General features: G+C 44.0%; 1 protein-coding gene across 2 annotated transcripts in view; it reads right to left on the bottom strand.

The window, feature by feature from the left end:
- The window catches only part of Epg5 (ectopic P-granules 5 autophagy tethering factor), a 102,276-nt gene that overhangs the window by 10,004 nt on the left and 77,429 nt on the right, over window positions 1-14,843 (bottom strand). The window contains exons 32-40 of one of the 2 annotated variants that reach the window (XM_052742627.1): window positions 14,228-14,376; window positions 13,416-13,617; window positions 12,836-12,908; window positions 12,137-12,243; window positions 10,158-10,333; window positions 8,090-8,275; window positions 6,943-7,152; window positions 6,172-6,316; window positions 1,751-1,993 (exon numbers count right to left, since the gene is read on the bottom strand). In XM_052742627.1, coding sequence (XP_052598587.1) covers window positions 1,751-1,993; window positions 6,172-6,316; window positions 6,943-7,152; window positions 8,090-8,275; window positions 10,158-10,333; window positions 12,137-12,243; window positions 12,836-12,908; window positions 13,416-13,617; window positions 14,228-14,376 — 1,491 coding nt within the window. The remainder of the gene's footprint in view (window positions 1-1,750; window positions 1,994-6,171; window positions 6,317-6,942; window positions 7,153-8,089; window positions 8,276-10,157; window positions 10,334-12,136; window positions 12,244-12,835; window positions 12,909-13,415; window positions 13,618-14,227; window positions 14,377-14,843) is intronic. The other variant, XM_052742628.1, reaches the window with a different exon arrangement.

Here is a 14,843-nt window from a genome sequence, read left to right as displayed (position 1 = left end):
TAGAGGCCAGAAAAGTGAGAGATGCCCTGAAGCTTAGACTAGAGATCCTCCACCAGATGCTACTTGACTAGAAAAGGGTCACAAAAATTTGGAACTCAGGACTATGTATCTCTAAATCACCTTTCTATGATGATCATTAGAATCTACAGGATACCAAAGAGTTTTAACTTTAATCAACACAGGCTTTTCTAAGAAAATAAATCCAGTCTCTCATAAGCGTTTTTACTTACTAAAGTATAGCTCATATGCTAGTGGAAACCATTTGATTTTAGTAACACAAACAAATCTGAATCATGAGTGTTATCCTGAAGGCTCTCAACCCTTTGGGAGGAGTTAAGGTAGGTGATGGTGATGTACAAAGTACCTCCACAGTAGGCAGGGCAGATGGCAGGCTATGGGCACATTCTACATCCTTACTCTGGTATTCTTCCTTTCTTGCTATCTGTAGTAATATTTCATACCTGAATATCAGAGTTGAGAAGGGCTATTCTGAGCAATTCTTAATTACTGTCTCCAGAGTTTGCTGGGAGGAAGTAAGAACAATGAAAGGATGAGGAACAGAAAAAAGTGATCCTTATAGAATAGTTTTAAAAGTAGAACAAGAGGACTGGAGAGATGGCTCAGCAGTTAAGAGCACTTACTACCCTTCTAGAGGACCTGGGTTCAATTCCCAGCACACACATGGCAGCTCACAATTATCTGTAATCCCAGCTCCAAATGATCCAACACCTTCTTCTGGCCTATGTGGCACCAAGCACAGATGTGCTATACATAAAGACATACAGGAAAAACACTCACACACAGAAAATAAAAATAAATAAATCTTAATAAAAAGCATGGCAAGAAGAAATAAAAAGATCTCTATGAAAACTTCTTTCACCAAAAGTAGTAAGAAAGAAGAAATCATCATTATTATATAAGTTCTGATTTACAGCATTTGTTTTGAAAACTGACTTTGCTATCATAACATGGTTGATCGGACACTCTAAAGCAATGTGAAAAACAAATTAGTTTTTTCTCTCTTGAAACATATGATTGAACACAAAAGACATGGGCCACATGGTCTGATGTTGACTAGCTCTCTAGGGGGAAAAAAAGCCTATTTCTATCATATATATAGTGTGTGTGAGAGAGAGAGAGGATGGTGGGGAGGATGGGGAGGGAGAAAGGGAGGGAGGGAGGAGAGAGAGAGAAGGGGGGAGGAGGGAGAAAGAGAGAGAGAGATGAAATGAGATGAGATGAGAAATTCCTGGCAGAAAGCAGTATAATGCCACTTTGGGAAGAGTGTGTAAAGACCCACAGAGGCTTCCTAGTGAGAACTTACTCAGGGTCTGAGAATCTGAGCTTGTTTTACCCAGCAGGGCTGCATAATGGGATGATTTGACCATGAGTGTGGTTACCAGGTGTTTGAAGGTCTAGACTTGGCTGTACAATGTGCTTTGATCTTGCAAGGAGGAGGTCATTTGCCTCTCCCCTTGGCATATTATAAAAAGCCCTTTTAAATAAACAAAGAGGTTGTTGGGTATTGATCCAGGCCCTCCCGAAGCCATCCTGTGTTTCTGTCCTTCTTCTTGTTGGCTAGGTCTCTCTTTCTATCTGATATTTTCTTATCCCTCTCTCCTCCTCCTCCTAAGAACCCTTCAAAAGGTAGGAGCTGGACTCCCACAAGAGTAGAAAGCTCCCTGATGATAGGCTTTCCCCTTCCTGGAAAAGGCCACTGCAATGAGAAAAGAAGACAGGGTCCTCTGACCTTCCTTGAAGTAGGCAGCGATGCAGGCTTCTGTGGTTTCAGCCATGTGGCGGACTGATGCCAGGCTTTGGCAGGCTGCTGTTAAAAGGGGCAGCACTACCAACCCGTGCACTTTTTGGCCAATCCAGGTCCGAATACTGCCAGCAAGGAATTCTGCTGTTGGGATAGTTGCATTGTTCATCATCATTAGGACTTCCGTAAAGAGGCTGCTGAGGGCCATGTGGCGGGCCTGGCTGTCCATGTCTAAAGGCAAAGATAGACACACACTCACACCACTGGGATATCTGTTGGTATCTCAGCTGCTCTCCAGGGTCTTCACACTCCTAGCGTGACTCAGGGACTAGCAGAAATGGTCTAATGAGGACTGGATTTTATGGACAGGAAATCAGGAACTCCTTCCTGCAAGTTCCCTGGATAAAGCATGTGAGAGAGCAACACCTTATTTCCCACAGCCCCTCTCAGCCTTTCTTTCCAGCTGGTCTCCATTCCTTTGTGACACCTGCAAGCCCACAGAGTCACTCTCACTACACGGGACCCAGTAGTTACACTGGGTTGGGACTCAGGTAAGCTATCTTTATTGTTCTTCCGTCTCTCCAGACTTACTCTTAGTCCTGCTGAGCCTGTCAGTAGGAGCCCCCTCCTCCCACCTCACCTCCATTTCCTGGGGATTCTACCTCTTGGTGCAGACCCTGGTCCCTCCAGCTGTTTCCTGCTTCCCACTCAGCCTTCTCTTCTGACCCATCTCCATTCTTTTGTGATGCCCACCAACCCACAGAAACACTCTCTACCAGGAACCCCACAGTCACCGCACTTGGCTAGACCCCAGAGTGGGCAATAGTAAACAAACAATAGAACACCCACCCAACACAGAGCAGACCAGATATCCACACCAATAAACACTTCAAGCGTCTGAACTTCAGATGCCTAGATCCCAGCACAAAAACACAAACATGGATAGCCAAGATAATATTCATCCTCCAGAAGCCAAACCCTATTGCAACAGGTCCTGAGAAAAGCAATTTAGCTGAAGTATAAGACAAGAACTTCAAAATTGCCATTATATATGTTCAAAGACCTTAAAGAGGATATGAATAAATACCTTAATGAAAACTGAAAACAGAAACAGTTGAAAGAAATAATGAAAACAATTCAAGACATGAAAGCAGAATTTCACAAAGAAACTGAATAACTAAAGAAAACCCAAACTACAATAAAACTAGAAATGAAAACTCAGGGTGTCAAAGAAAAAGCTTGACAGTAAGTCTACCAACAAGTTAAAAGACATGGAAGAGGGAATTTCAGGTCTTGAAGACAAGTGTAGTGGGTAGCCATTCCAGCTTTGATCTGGAAGTTCCAACCCCCATTGAGGCTTCGGTAACTGTCACGCCTACAAGGCGGGGCCAAGAGAGGACCCTGAAGACCCGAGATCCGGATGCGCCGTCTCTCTTGGTTCCTGGACCCGGGACGCTGGAGGTAGACTGAGCAGAGTTCTCCAGAGAACACCGCCGGACTGAGCTACGCCTTTCCCAGACCGTGCAACCTACCTATCCCTTCATTTGTAAGTTACCCCAAAAAATAAACCTCCCTTTTAACTATGTGGAGTAGCCTAAATAATTTCACCAATAGACAAGGTTGAAAAAATGGATATCTCAGTCAAAGAAAAGGTTAAATCTAAAAAAATCCAGGAAATCTGAGATACTATGAAAATACCAAACCTATGAATAATAGGTATAGAGGAAGGAGAAGAAACTCAGGTCAAAGGCACAGAAAATATTGTTATCAGAACTATAGAATTATAGAACCAAATCTCCCCAGATGAAAGAGATTACCTATCAAGGTACAAGAAGCATACAGAACACCAAGTAGAACCAGAAAAGAAATTCCCATGACTCATCATAACCAAAACACTAAATTACAGAATAAAGAAAGCATATTTAAAGCTACAAGGGAAAAATGACCAAATCATATATAAAGGAAGAAATATTAGTACCCATCGGATTTTTCAATGGGAACTCTGAAGCCAGAGACTGTAGCTTGAGTTTTCCTGCCTGGCCCACAGTCAGGACAAATCTCTGTCACCCGACAGTCCCACAGCAGCTCAGACCCGACCAAGTAAACACAGAGACTTATATTGGTTACAAACTGTATGGCTGTGGCAGGCTTCTTAACTGTTCTTATAGCTTAAATTAATCCATTTCCATTAATCTATACCTTGCCACATGGCTCGTGGCTTACCGGCATCTTCACATGCTGTTTGTCATCATGGCGGCTGGCAGTGTCTCTCTGACTCAGCCTTCCACTTCCCAGCTTTATTCTCCTCCTTGTCCCGCCTACACTTCCTGCCTAGCCAATGGCCAATCAGTGTTTTATTTATTGACTAATCAGCAACACATTTGCCATACAGAACATCCCACAGCAAGAGACATTCTACACATTTGATAGAGGGTTATAATGTAAGAACTAAAAAAAAAACTGAACATCAAAAAAACAACCAAATTTAAAAATGGGGAACAGAACTAAACAGAGTTCTCAAAAGATGAAACACAAATGACGGAGAAACATTTAATGTTCAACATCCTCAGCCATCAGGGAGATGCAATTAAACTACTGAGACTTCATCTTAGCCCAGTTAGAATGACCAAGATCAATAAAACAAATGGCAGCTCATAATGGCTAGAGAAAGGGAACACGTATTCATTGCTGGTGGGAGTGCAAAGTGGTACAGCCACTACAGAAATCAGTGTGGAGGTTCCTCGGGAAGCTGGGAACTATTGACCTCAAGATCCAGCCATACTATATTTGGGCATATACCCAAAGGATTCTATATCTTATTAAAGAGTTACTTGCCCATGTTCATTGCTGCTCTATCCACAATAGCCAGAAATTAGAAATAGCCTAGGTTTTTATAAACTGATGAATGGATAATGAAAATGTGGTACATTTACACAAGGGAATATAGTCAATAAAATAATGAAATTTGCAGGACTGAGCTAGAAATAATCATCCTGAGTGAGGTAACCCACACTCCAAAAGGCAAATATTGCCTGTTTTCTCTAATATGTGGATATAGCGTTTAAACTTTCAGTAAGTGTTCTATAATCTGAATAACCACAGAGGTTAGGTACCCAGTAAGAGACCAGGAGGGAGGATGGCATTTCCCAGGGAAGGGAAAATAGAATTATAATGTTATGGAGAGATAAAGGGGGAACTAGACTAGGAAGATTAAATAAGGAGAGGAATGTGAGAGTAGAGTAAAAGAAGGAATATGGAGAGAGACAACTAACACTAAAGGCCTTAGGAAAACCATACGGAAGTCTACTACTACAGAAGCGTCCTAAGATACACACATACATGAAAGAGTCTAACTGGAGTCACCAAATGATAGGAAAGGCAATGCTAGTCATGCTACCAAGAAAACCCTCAGTGCCAGGGATGAGTTACATCCTCAGTTGTTGGCCAAGGAGCCCCGTGGACACCCCCAAACATCACAGGCTACTGCCAAGGCCAAGGAGCCCCATGGACACCCCCAACATCACAGGCTACTGCCAAGGCCAAGGTGCCCCGTGGAAACCCTCAACATCACAGGCTACTGCCAAGGCCAAGGAGCCCCGTGGACACCCCCAACATCACAGGCTACTGCCAAGGCCAAGGAGCCCCGTGGACACCCCCAACATCACAGGCTACTGCCAAGGCCAAGGAGCCCCGTGGACACCCCCAACATCACAGGCTACTGCCAAGGCCAAGGAGCCCCGTGGACACACCAAACATCACAGGCTACTGCCAAGGCCACTGTTGTTCTCCACACCTGATGGAAGGAAAGCTCCATCCGACTACTGAGGACAACACTTAACTTACATCACTGAACACAGAGAAGTCAAGCTGGTGCCTGACTAGGAACTTCACCCCTACTGACTAGTATTCATGGTGCCAGAGAGTACTCTGCGAGCTACCAGAGGAGAAAAGTGACCACCAGCCCAGCTCCAACCCTGAGGCCTACCACAGTGACCCGCCCGCAAGGTACACAGATGTCACGGGAGTCACCAACCACAGTGTTTTCCTTTTTTAATTTAAGGCAGGATGTCTGTCTATTGACCTGCTGGCAACAAACCTCTCCATATAGTCCTGACAAGCCAGCAGGTGACTTGGAACTTCTACAAACACCGCTTCCTCCAGACCTCCTGTCACCTCATCACTTAATCCGGCTTGAACCTCAGCCCAGGTCACTTCACAGCCACACCTGCCAGGGTCAACCTCTCCTCAGACAGTAAAATTGCTGCCTGCCCCCAGGGCTGTCCTGCTGTCCAGAGCACTGACTGTTGGATCAGGAATCATGGTCTTGACCATCTCCCTTGGCTCACAAAGTCTAACACACAGACGGATTCACTGCCCGCACGAGCATGTGGCTTCCACTGGTCACTTACCGGGTGGGTTAAAGACAATGATATCATCTAAGAGCTTAGATATTTCCTGCTCCAGGACTGGGAAAGTGACTTTTCCAGACTGCTCCAGGGCACTGAGAAACTGAACCATCTGACGAGTGAAAGCTTGGCACTTTGGAACTATGTCCTGATGAAAAGAGAGAGAGAGAGAGAGAGAGAGAGAGAGAGAGAGAGAGAGAGAGAGAGAGAGAGAGAGAGAGACCTGTCAGTCAAATGAACTGAGCAAGAAATGTCAGCTGAATCCTCCCAGGGAGCATAGCACAGCACTGAACACTTGGGCAAAGTGAAGAGGATGGACTGGGAAGCCACAGAAGACCTCATCTAGATGGCCCAGGAGATGTGTCTGCAGCTATTCAAAGCTGTGATGGCATAGAGACTAGAATGCCCGGATGCCACAAAACTGCATCAACTATGCCATTAACCAAACAGTGATTTACCTGTCAAAAACTTCCCCAAAATGTTCACATTCCCTCTAACTCAAACCTCCAGTTTACACTCATCACCCTCCCTGCCACTCTGCAGACTAAGACATTCCAATTATCTTCAACCCCTCTGATCTCCAGTCAACCTGAGTCAGTGCAAATAAATGAGAAAAGTCAAACCAAAGGACCCAGGAGGCGTGCGCACACGGTGGCACACACCCCAGCTTTCTCTGTGGTGGAAGTCAGGAGATTCAGGGCTAGCCTTACTAGCACATGTTTGACTTCTGGTCCTAAACAACACACTAACTATTAAACCACTCTCCCAACTTACGCGATGCTTCTGGCCATCAGCAGGAACAGAGAGTCCTGCAGACACTTTCAAGAGCTTCACGATGCGTTCAGCAGAACAGTCTTTGGCCAGGATGACGGATGGTGGGTAATGACTGCTGAAATAACCCAGCACGCTCTGGTAGGACACGAGGTCCACAAGATGCCATGAGAGTGAGCTGGTCTGTCCAAGAAGACTTAATAAAGGTGAATCCTAAAAAGAAAGACAGGTTGCTTTACATTCATCTCCCCAGCAATATATGTCTCTAGTTTGTTGTGATATTTTATTTTGTGCTTTAATAAATAAAGCTTGCCTGGAGATCAGAGGAAAAGGCCAACCATTATAAGTAAACAAAGAAGTCAGGCAACAGTAGCATATGCCTTTAATCCTATTACTTGGCAGGCAGAGATCTGTCTGGATCTCTGTGAGTTCAAGGCCACATTGGAAACAGAGCCAGCTGTGGTGGCACACCCCTTAAATTCCAACACTAGTTATCCATGGAGGTCTAGAGGTCTGTACAAACAGACAAGAAGTGACAGAGCTGGGCAGGAAGAGGAAGTGATGTAGCTGGACAGAGAGAGCAAATCAGATGGCAGAACAGCAAGGCATATAGGCGTGGGTCGACAGAAAATATCTCGCATTTGGAAGCTGTGAAGTTTGTGAGGTAAGGTTAGCTGTGGCTTTCCCTATTTCCCTGATCTCTCAGGTTTTCACCCCTATGTCTGGCTCCATGTTTTTATATTTAATAAGACCATTTAGAAATTCATCTACACTAGTTATCTGTGGGCAAACAGCTTATAGTAGGAATAGAAAAGTTAAGGAACCAAGGAGGTACACACCCAAGTTAGCATCAAGTGAAGTCATGGCAAAAGAACCTTAAGTTGTACAAGAATTCAGAGGGACTTGGGTATACACAACAACCTGGACTTCAAGAAGCACACTGAACTAAGAATTAACAAGATAAATTTTTCTAATTCAATAGGGTTCTTTGGATTATTTAGAACTAGACTACGGACTGTCCAGAAAAGTAAGCATGTAGCCGAATGCACACACACTGACCAGCAACTCATCCTGATCTATGTGAGGGCAACATCATCAGGAGCAAACAATGTACTAAGAAGCCAAAGCGATTGCAGACTCCCAGACTTACTGTCTGATCGACCAGCTGAGCTTCCTTTGCCAGTAAAATCATCATGAAAAGGAGACAGACAACCATGCTCTGGGTTTCAGGAAGGGGACTGGGATTCCAGGCATCAGACAGCACACTAACCCAGTTGACTCTGCAGAGTACAGACCCCAAAAACAAGAAACAGCTCTTGGGGCTTCCACGTTCCACCTGAAGTGAACAAAAAACAGCATATATATCCTATACATGTTATATCCTATACATGTTATATATCCTATATATGTTTTTAAGAGATCACTTTTCCCCAGACCATAAATATTCCTTGATAATCTCACCTTATATAACTTTTTCTCAGGTACATCACATATGTGCATTCTTGAGCTTGCCTACTTGTACTTCACTGTCTACGCTAATAATTCTAAAGAGAAGAGTGACCTTCCCTGACCCCAAGCAGATGGAAACACCCTGTCACTGAGACCCTGGAGCTGCAGCAGTGTCGGGACCTTGGGTGAGCTGGAGCAGGAAGGAAGCTCTACTGATCAGTAGTTTTCAAACCTCAGTGTCTATCAGAACAGCTGCTGGCACACCCAAGAGCTGCTGGCTTCCCATGGATGCATTGTGAGCAGGGTTGTGCAAATTCCCTTTGATGTTCATAGTGTTCCTGAGATCACACTTGGAGAACTACCACACTAGGATGTATAATATCAATGTTGTATTATAAATGTCTCCACACGACTCGTCTTCAAAATCTAATGCTTAAATTCTATTCAGAAGTTTTCTTGTGGGTGCACTATAAAGCACATATCAATCTGAAAGTTTTATTTTATAGCCTATTTCAATTTTTCTAATTTGTTTACCTTAAAAAATTTAGGTGCTATGAATCATTCTTTTAAAGATTAATATTAAAAGCTCTACACTACTTATAAAATAATGATGAGACTGGAATCTGGTGGTGACTCACATCTGCTCTCTCTTGGAAGATAATTCTTCACCCTTTTATAATCTGTTCTCTAGTCTTTCCATCAGGCTTGCAATTTAAAATGTTCTCAGCTTCTGGGCAGGCCAAGGCTATCTAATCTTTAAAACTCCTAGAGACAGAATCTGTATCATTCCTTAACAGACTATTCCACAGTTCAACTAGTCTTAGATGGCACCCCTCTCACTGGAAATGCTGCCTTACGGGTCATTAAGCTAGCATTCTCTCACATGTTCACAATGGTGACTAAGTGTCTGCTCGGGACCTGTACCTCAACTGCTAAGCAGGACCAGCCTCCTTGGAGCTCCACTGCAGAAGAGTAGCTTCCAAGCACAGTACTGGGTAGGGCTTCACAACAAAACACCAGAAGGCCCCAGTACATTTTACTAATCACTGTAAATAATATTTGTGTCTTAGTAATCATCATAAATAACCATAGATCTGTATCAATTAAAGCACTTAAATGACTCAACTATAATAAGTATGACATTAAGTTAGGAGAAAACACAAATGAATGATGACTAATGAACTGGAACAATTATAAAAAGCCAAGCCAAAATCATCGAGGAGGTTCTGACAGCAGAAAAACATACATCAACCTGGCTGCTGCCAAAGTCGCCCTGGGGCTCCTGGAACTATGGCTTCTGTTGCAAAGGTTCACACGCATATTTCATGGCCCTTCCTTAAGATTATTCCAGGTTCTTCTATAATCACAATGTGTCACTGGTTGTTACAATGATTTTCGCTCTTACAATCTAACTATTCAGTTGCATAACCGCTGAAATCACCTTGGAGTTGAGTACTAATTCACATTTGCTTTCACACAACACTCACAAGAAGTTCTAACAATATTAGCCAATATTATAACAATGTTTATAAAAATAAACAATAGCCAGGACTGAGCAAGACTCAGTAAACTAGGGAATCTCACAACTTTATTCCTAAAACTAGAGGATGACCACCACGTTAGAGGCAGTCTTTCTCTGTGTTTTTAAACTGGCCTAATAGATGTGTTCAAATCCCCCATTAAGACGTGACTTCCACAAGCTGCTGCTCTCTACAGTATGCACCAGAGAGTGAAAAGGAATGCCCATACACTGGTGGGGAGCCACCAACCTTGAAGAAGGCCTCCATGAGCCTCTGGTCAGGGTGCAGGTCCTTCCACTCGAGATTCTGATATGCATTATGAAAAGTGTAGAGAATGAACTCTGGCATCTTGGGTGCTGTGCATGCTTCACAGTAATGCAGCAGGTGCAACCGCAGGGCTCCTTCGTCACCTGGCAATAGCTTGTCTAAAATGTGAAAAGAAAATACAGTTCAAGTCATTGGTGTCTTTAAAAAAGAACAGGAAGGAAAAAGAAATGCTTACATAAAACAGAAACTTGAACTTAAAATGGCTTTTTAACCCAAATACATATCTATAGCCTGCTGCCCTCTTCTGCCCCCAGTCTCATCCCATTAGCACTTCTTTCTTCAGTTAGCATTTTGAAAGAATTCCTCAAAAGAAAATATTCCAACAGTTCTCAAAACAATAAAAAGAATCAACAAGTACACAAAAACACTCAGCATTACTAAATATCACTGGAAAGAAAAATAAACCAGATGAGGGCAAGAAGACAGCTGAACAGCCAAAAGAGCTCGCTGCCAGGCCTGACAACCAGAGTTTGATTCCTGGAACCCACAGGGAGGAAGGAGAGAACCCATTTCCACAAGCTGTCCTCCAACCTCTGTTGTAGAATATTATTTCAAGGTGTGTTATTTTCGTTTATGCTCTGGGATGTTTGTTTAATGATGCAAAGATGTGTTTGATTAAATAAAATTCACCTGTGGTGAGAAGGCTGCGGCAGCAAGTAGCCGACAGGAAGTGGTAGGGAGGAGCCAGGTGGAAAGGGTTTATGAGGAGGGTGAGGAGAAGCATGAGGGCTTTTGGAGGACTTGAGCAAGGAGAGGAGGTGGGCTACTTGCTATTCAGCCTCTGAAGAGCGGAATTCCACCTTAACCTTTGAATCCTGAGTTCTTTAGAGGGACAGAGGTTTATCTAAGTTCCCTTCGTAGCTTTGCGAGAGCTGGAGCCGGAGGGAACAGATTTCCCTCCAGCTATGGCCCCTGCGGCCTAACTGCTGCTGGTAGCTGCAGAGTTGCAGTTGATGATTCAGACAGCTGTAGCTTAAAAGGGGGCAACCATTAAAAAGGACAACAAACCTCCACGAAAATCATACACACTCACAATGTAAAGAAAAAATTAAATCACAGTGAAGTATCACTTCACACTGGCTTTTTAATTTATTTTATTCTATGTGGATGGGTGCTTTGCAGCATGTGGCTGTGCACCACAAGCATGAAGTAGCCACGAAGGTCAGAAGAGAATTGTTCCCTTGGAACTGGACTCAACAGATGGTTGTGAGCCATCATGGGAGTGCTGGGAATTGAACCCAGGTCCTCTGGAAAAGCCACCAGTGTTAACTGCTGCGCCGTCTCTCTAGCCCCTAGGATTCCTCTTACTGAAAAGATGGGAGAGCTGAGAAGATGGCTCCGTGGATGAAGTGCTGCTGGGCCAGCATGAGGCCCTGAGTTGAGGCACACAGCACCCACATAGAAGGGGGGTGTGGGCAGTGTGTGCCTGCAACCCCAGTACTGGAGAGCAGGCCAGGCAGGTCTGGGGAGCTCGCTAGCCAGCCAAACCAAACCAGAGAGGTTCAGTGAAAGACCCTGTCACAAAACACAAAGTAAGGGGGATCATGACACAGCTCAACACAGCTCTCACGAAGATGTGAGCAGGTGGGCACACACAAAAAGAATACAAAACAGAAGATAAGTGGAAGAATGCAAGGAAAAAAGACTCCTATATCTTACTGGAGTTGGGGTATAAGTTAGCTCTGCCATTATGGGAAGCTCCTGAGAAGCTGAGAGTAGGCAATGCTCAGTGGGCCGTACTATGCAACTCAGAGCATCCTTACAGGACAGGAACCGTGGCAAAGGCCGGTCTCCTGTCAGCTTCTTTGTCTTCCAGGTGACATGAAGACGAAAGCACAAGGAAAGAGGGATGGAGAGGCTGAAGGGAAGGCTCAACCAGGCATCCCATGACACCTCCCTACCTTTAAAACTCCCATGCAGTGAGCCAACGCAGTCAGTGAAGAGCTGCACGATGCTGGAGGCCACCACAGCATCACTCTCCAGCCAGGGGTAATGTCGCTGCTGGCTGCTTCACAGGAAAGAAACACAGGCTTAGAGAGGAAGCGTACATGGTAGAGTTACAAGTCTAGAACGGGCCTGAAGTACACTCTGCACTTCCAAGCTGGGGGCTCTGAAAGTCAATGACAACATGTACATCAACCATTAACACTGACTCCCCTCTTCTCCTTAGGCCAGTACTAGGTTCTCAGGCTTATTTGCTCATGAAACAGTGTTTTCATTTAACTTCAGAGTTACATGATTAAGGGGGCATTCCCAACCCAATAATTTGATGCACGACTTAATTCTGAAAATAGCTGAGTTAATAGAAAATGCTGAGACCCATATTTGTAACCTACTTAATTAAAAAAAATTAAATATGCAAACAAATTCAACTTCCTTATCATGGAAAATTAGAAATTAGTGGTTAATATCAAGATAACATCACTGATCACCCAGATGAATAATTATACAAACAAAAAATGGCTTGACTTTTGTATTTTATCAATTTAAATGTCACTATATTAAAAATTAAATCTGTGAAATCATCATGACCTGTACTAAATATCATTAGAACTTTAAATAAATTCCAAAGAAATCTAAGTATATGAAAAACTATTTACCTTTCACTGTCTTCTAAAACCAGGATCCAAGGCTTAAAAAGCTGGATGATCTGGGAGTGCAGGGATCTTAGCACTGAAACAGCACAATTGTTAGACACAAGAAAGGGTCTCACTCTGGCCATTGGCTATATTTCATACTAGATGTATCAAAATCTACTGCTCCTCACTCTGCATAAGCCTTTGCTGGTACAAAATGGTATGCTTAGCACAACTATGCAGGATTCTCTTTTCATTTGCTACAATGAACTGAATTTAATTTTTATTATAACACAATGTCATAGCTAATTTTATAATGTCCCAAGATATATGCTTCATATTCTGAACACTGTCCTAACCTAGGTTAGAGAAATACACCTCTTTGTACTATACCCCACTAAGGAGGGGCACAGACAAGCCACAGCAAGCATCCTGTATTCGCTGTGAAATCATACAGGTATGATGAGTATATGAGCTCACACCTATACCACATTTTTCTCTTCTGTCACCATGACATTTGAGAAGGATCTCTTAACGTGTCTACTTGAATTTCTTCTAATGGAAGGCACAGCACTTAGCTCCCACCACACTGGAAGCACAATACCTTCTCTGCTGCTGGCAGTTGGGTCTTGGGCCAAGGAGGCGATTTCTAAGTCAATCAGCCTTTTCACAAGATATCCCAAAAATGTCTTCACATCAGCCATATAAGGGGTCCATTTCGAGAATAATCCAAAGCTTTTAAAGTCCAGCTTGGATAACCGAAGCTTATAAAAGAAGTCAGAAAGCCACTGGATGGTCTCCGTTACCTAGAAGAGATGACCAACCAAACACTGCTCACTAAACGTCTGCTGTGGTGCAGCATCGTCCCCAGCCCCTGTCTTCTTTACGTTGCTAGAGATGCAACACACTAGGAAAGCACTTCAGCACTTGCCATGCTGTCGTCCTTTATATACAGTGCTATGACAGTTTGTGATGGAAACATGGGTTTTTGACAGAACTACAAAGAGACAGAAAAATTAGTAGGTTTTTAAACTCTAAAGGCAATGGAATCTTTATTTCGGGTATAGTCTCCCTTTTTCCTTATTTTTGAGGTTGCTTTTTGTTTGCTTGTTTGTGGTGATAAGGTCTCATATAGGCCAAACTGGTCTCAAACTCAAAGTACTTTAGCTTGGGTCTCCGGGATGCTACAACTGCAGGTAATCAGATGAGCTTAGGTGGGCGGGAAGGTTTGTACAGGGGGGTGCTGGCTTTCATTCTGCTCAGATAGGGACGGAGCTTCATTCAGGAGCATAGGAGAAAAGCCGTCCAGGCAAAAGGGGGCAGAGGAAGCAAAGGTCAAAAACATGGAGCTCTTACACACACACACGCACACACGCACACGCACATGCACAGCTGTTAGAGACCGAAGCTACACACCTGCTTGTCTGACAAGAGAACATCTGAGGCACTGTGAAGCACAGAGCTCTCGGCAGAAGCTGCCCCCTGCTGGCTGCTTGGGGCAGAGCAGCCCAGGGCTCTCAAAGTGGCTTTCCAGCACTCAGGACTCAGCAACTGCTCTGCAGAGCCTAGAGAAGGGACAGAGACATCAGGTCTGTGTTCTTCCCAAACCAATTTTTCAACTGAATCAAAAAACATGTGTACTTTACAAATCAATGATGATGATCTAACCAACTTTGTAGGGCTATGTGGTCAAAGGGACCAAAGTGAAGAGACAAGAAAAGTGACGTAACTGGGAGTGAGCGCCACAGAAGACCCTGGGGCTGGAAGGCTGGGGAGAGATGACCTCACCCTCCTACTGTGATTGAGAAATGGTAATAGGGTGTGTGTGTGTGTGTGTGTGTGTGTGTGTGTGTGTGTGTGTGTGTGTGTGATGAGTGTGAGGCAGATGCACACATGACACAACACCCTATATGGAGGCTAGAGGACAATCTTGGGGAGCTGGTTCCCTCCTCACCATGGTTTCTAGGAACCTAACTCTGGTCATGAGGCTTGGGTGGCAAGGACTTCGCCTGCTGAACCATTTCTCTAGCCT

Source organism: Peromyscus californicus, unplaced genomic scaffold (genome assembly GCF_007827085.1).
Source record: "Peromyscus californicus insignis strain IS unplaced genomic scaffold, ASM782708v3 Scaffold_17__1_contigs__length_78620276, whole genome shotgun sequence".
NCBI classification, from domain to species: domain Eukaryota; kingdom Metazoa; phylum Chordata; class Mammalia; order Rodentia; family Cricetidae; genus Peromyscus; species Peromyscus californicus.
Note: the sequence above shows the minus strand (reverse complement) of the source record. Positions and strands in the feature narration are given on the sequence as shown.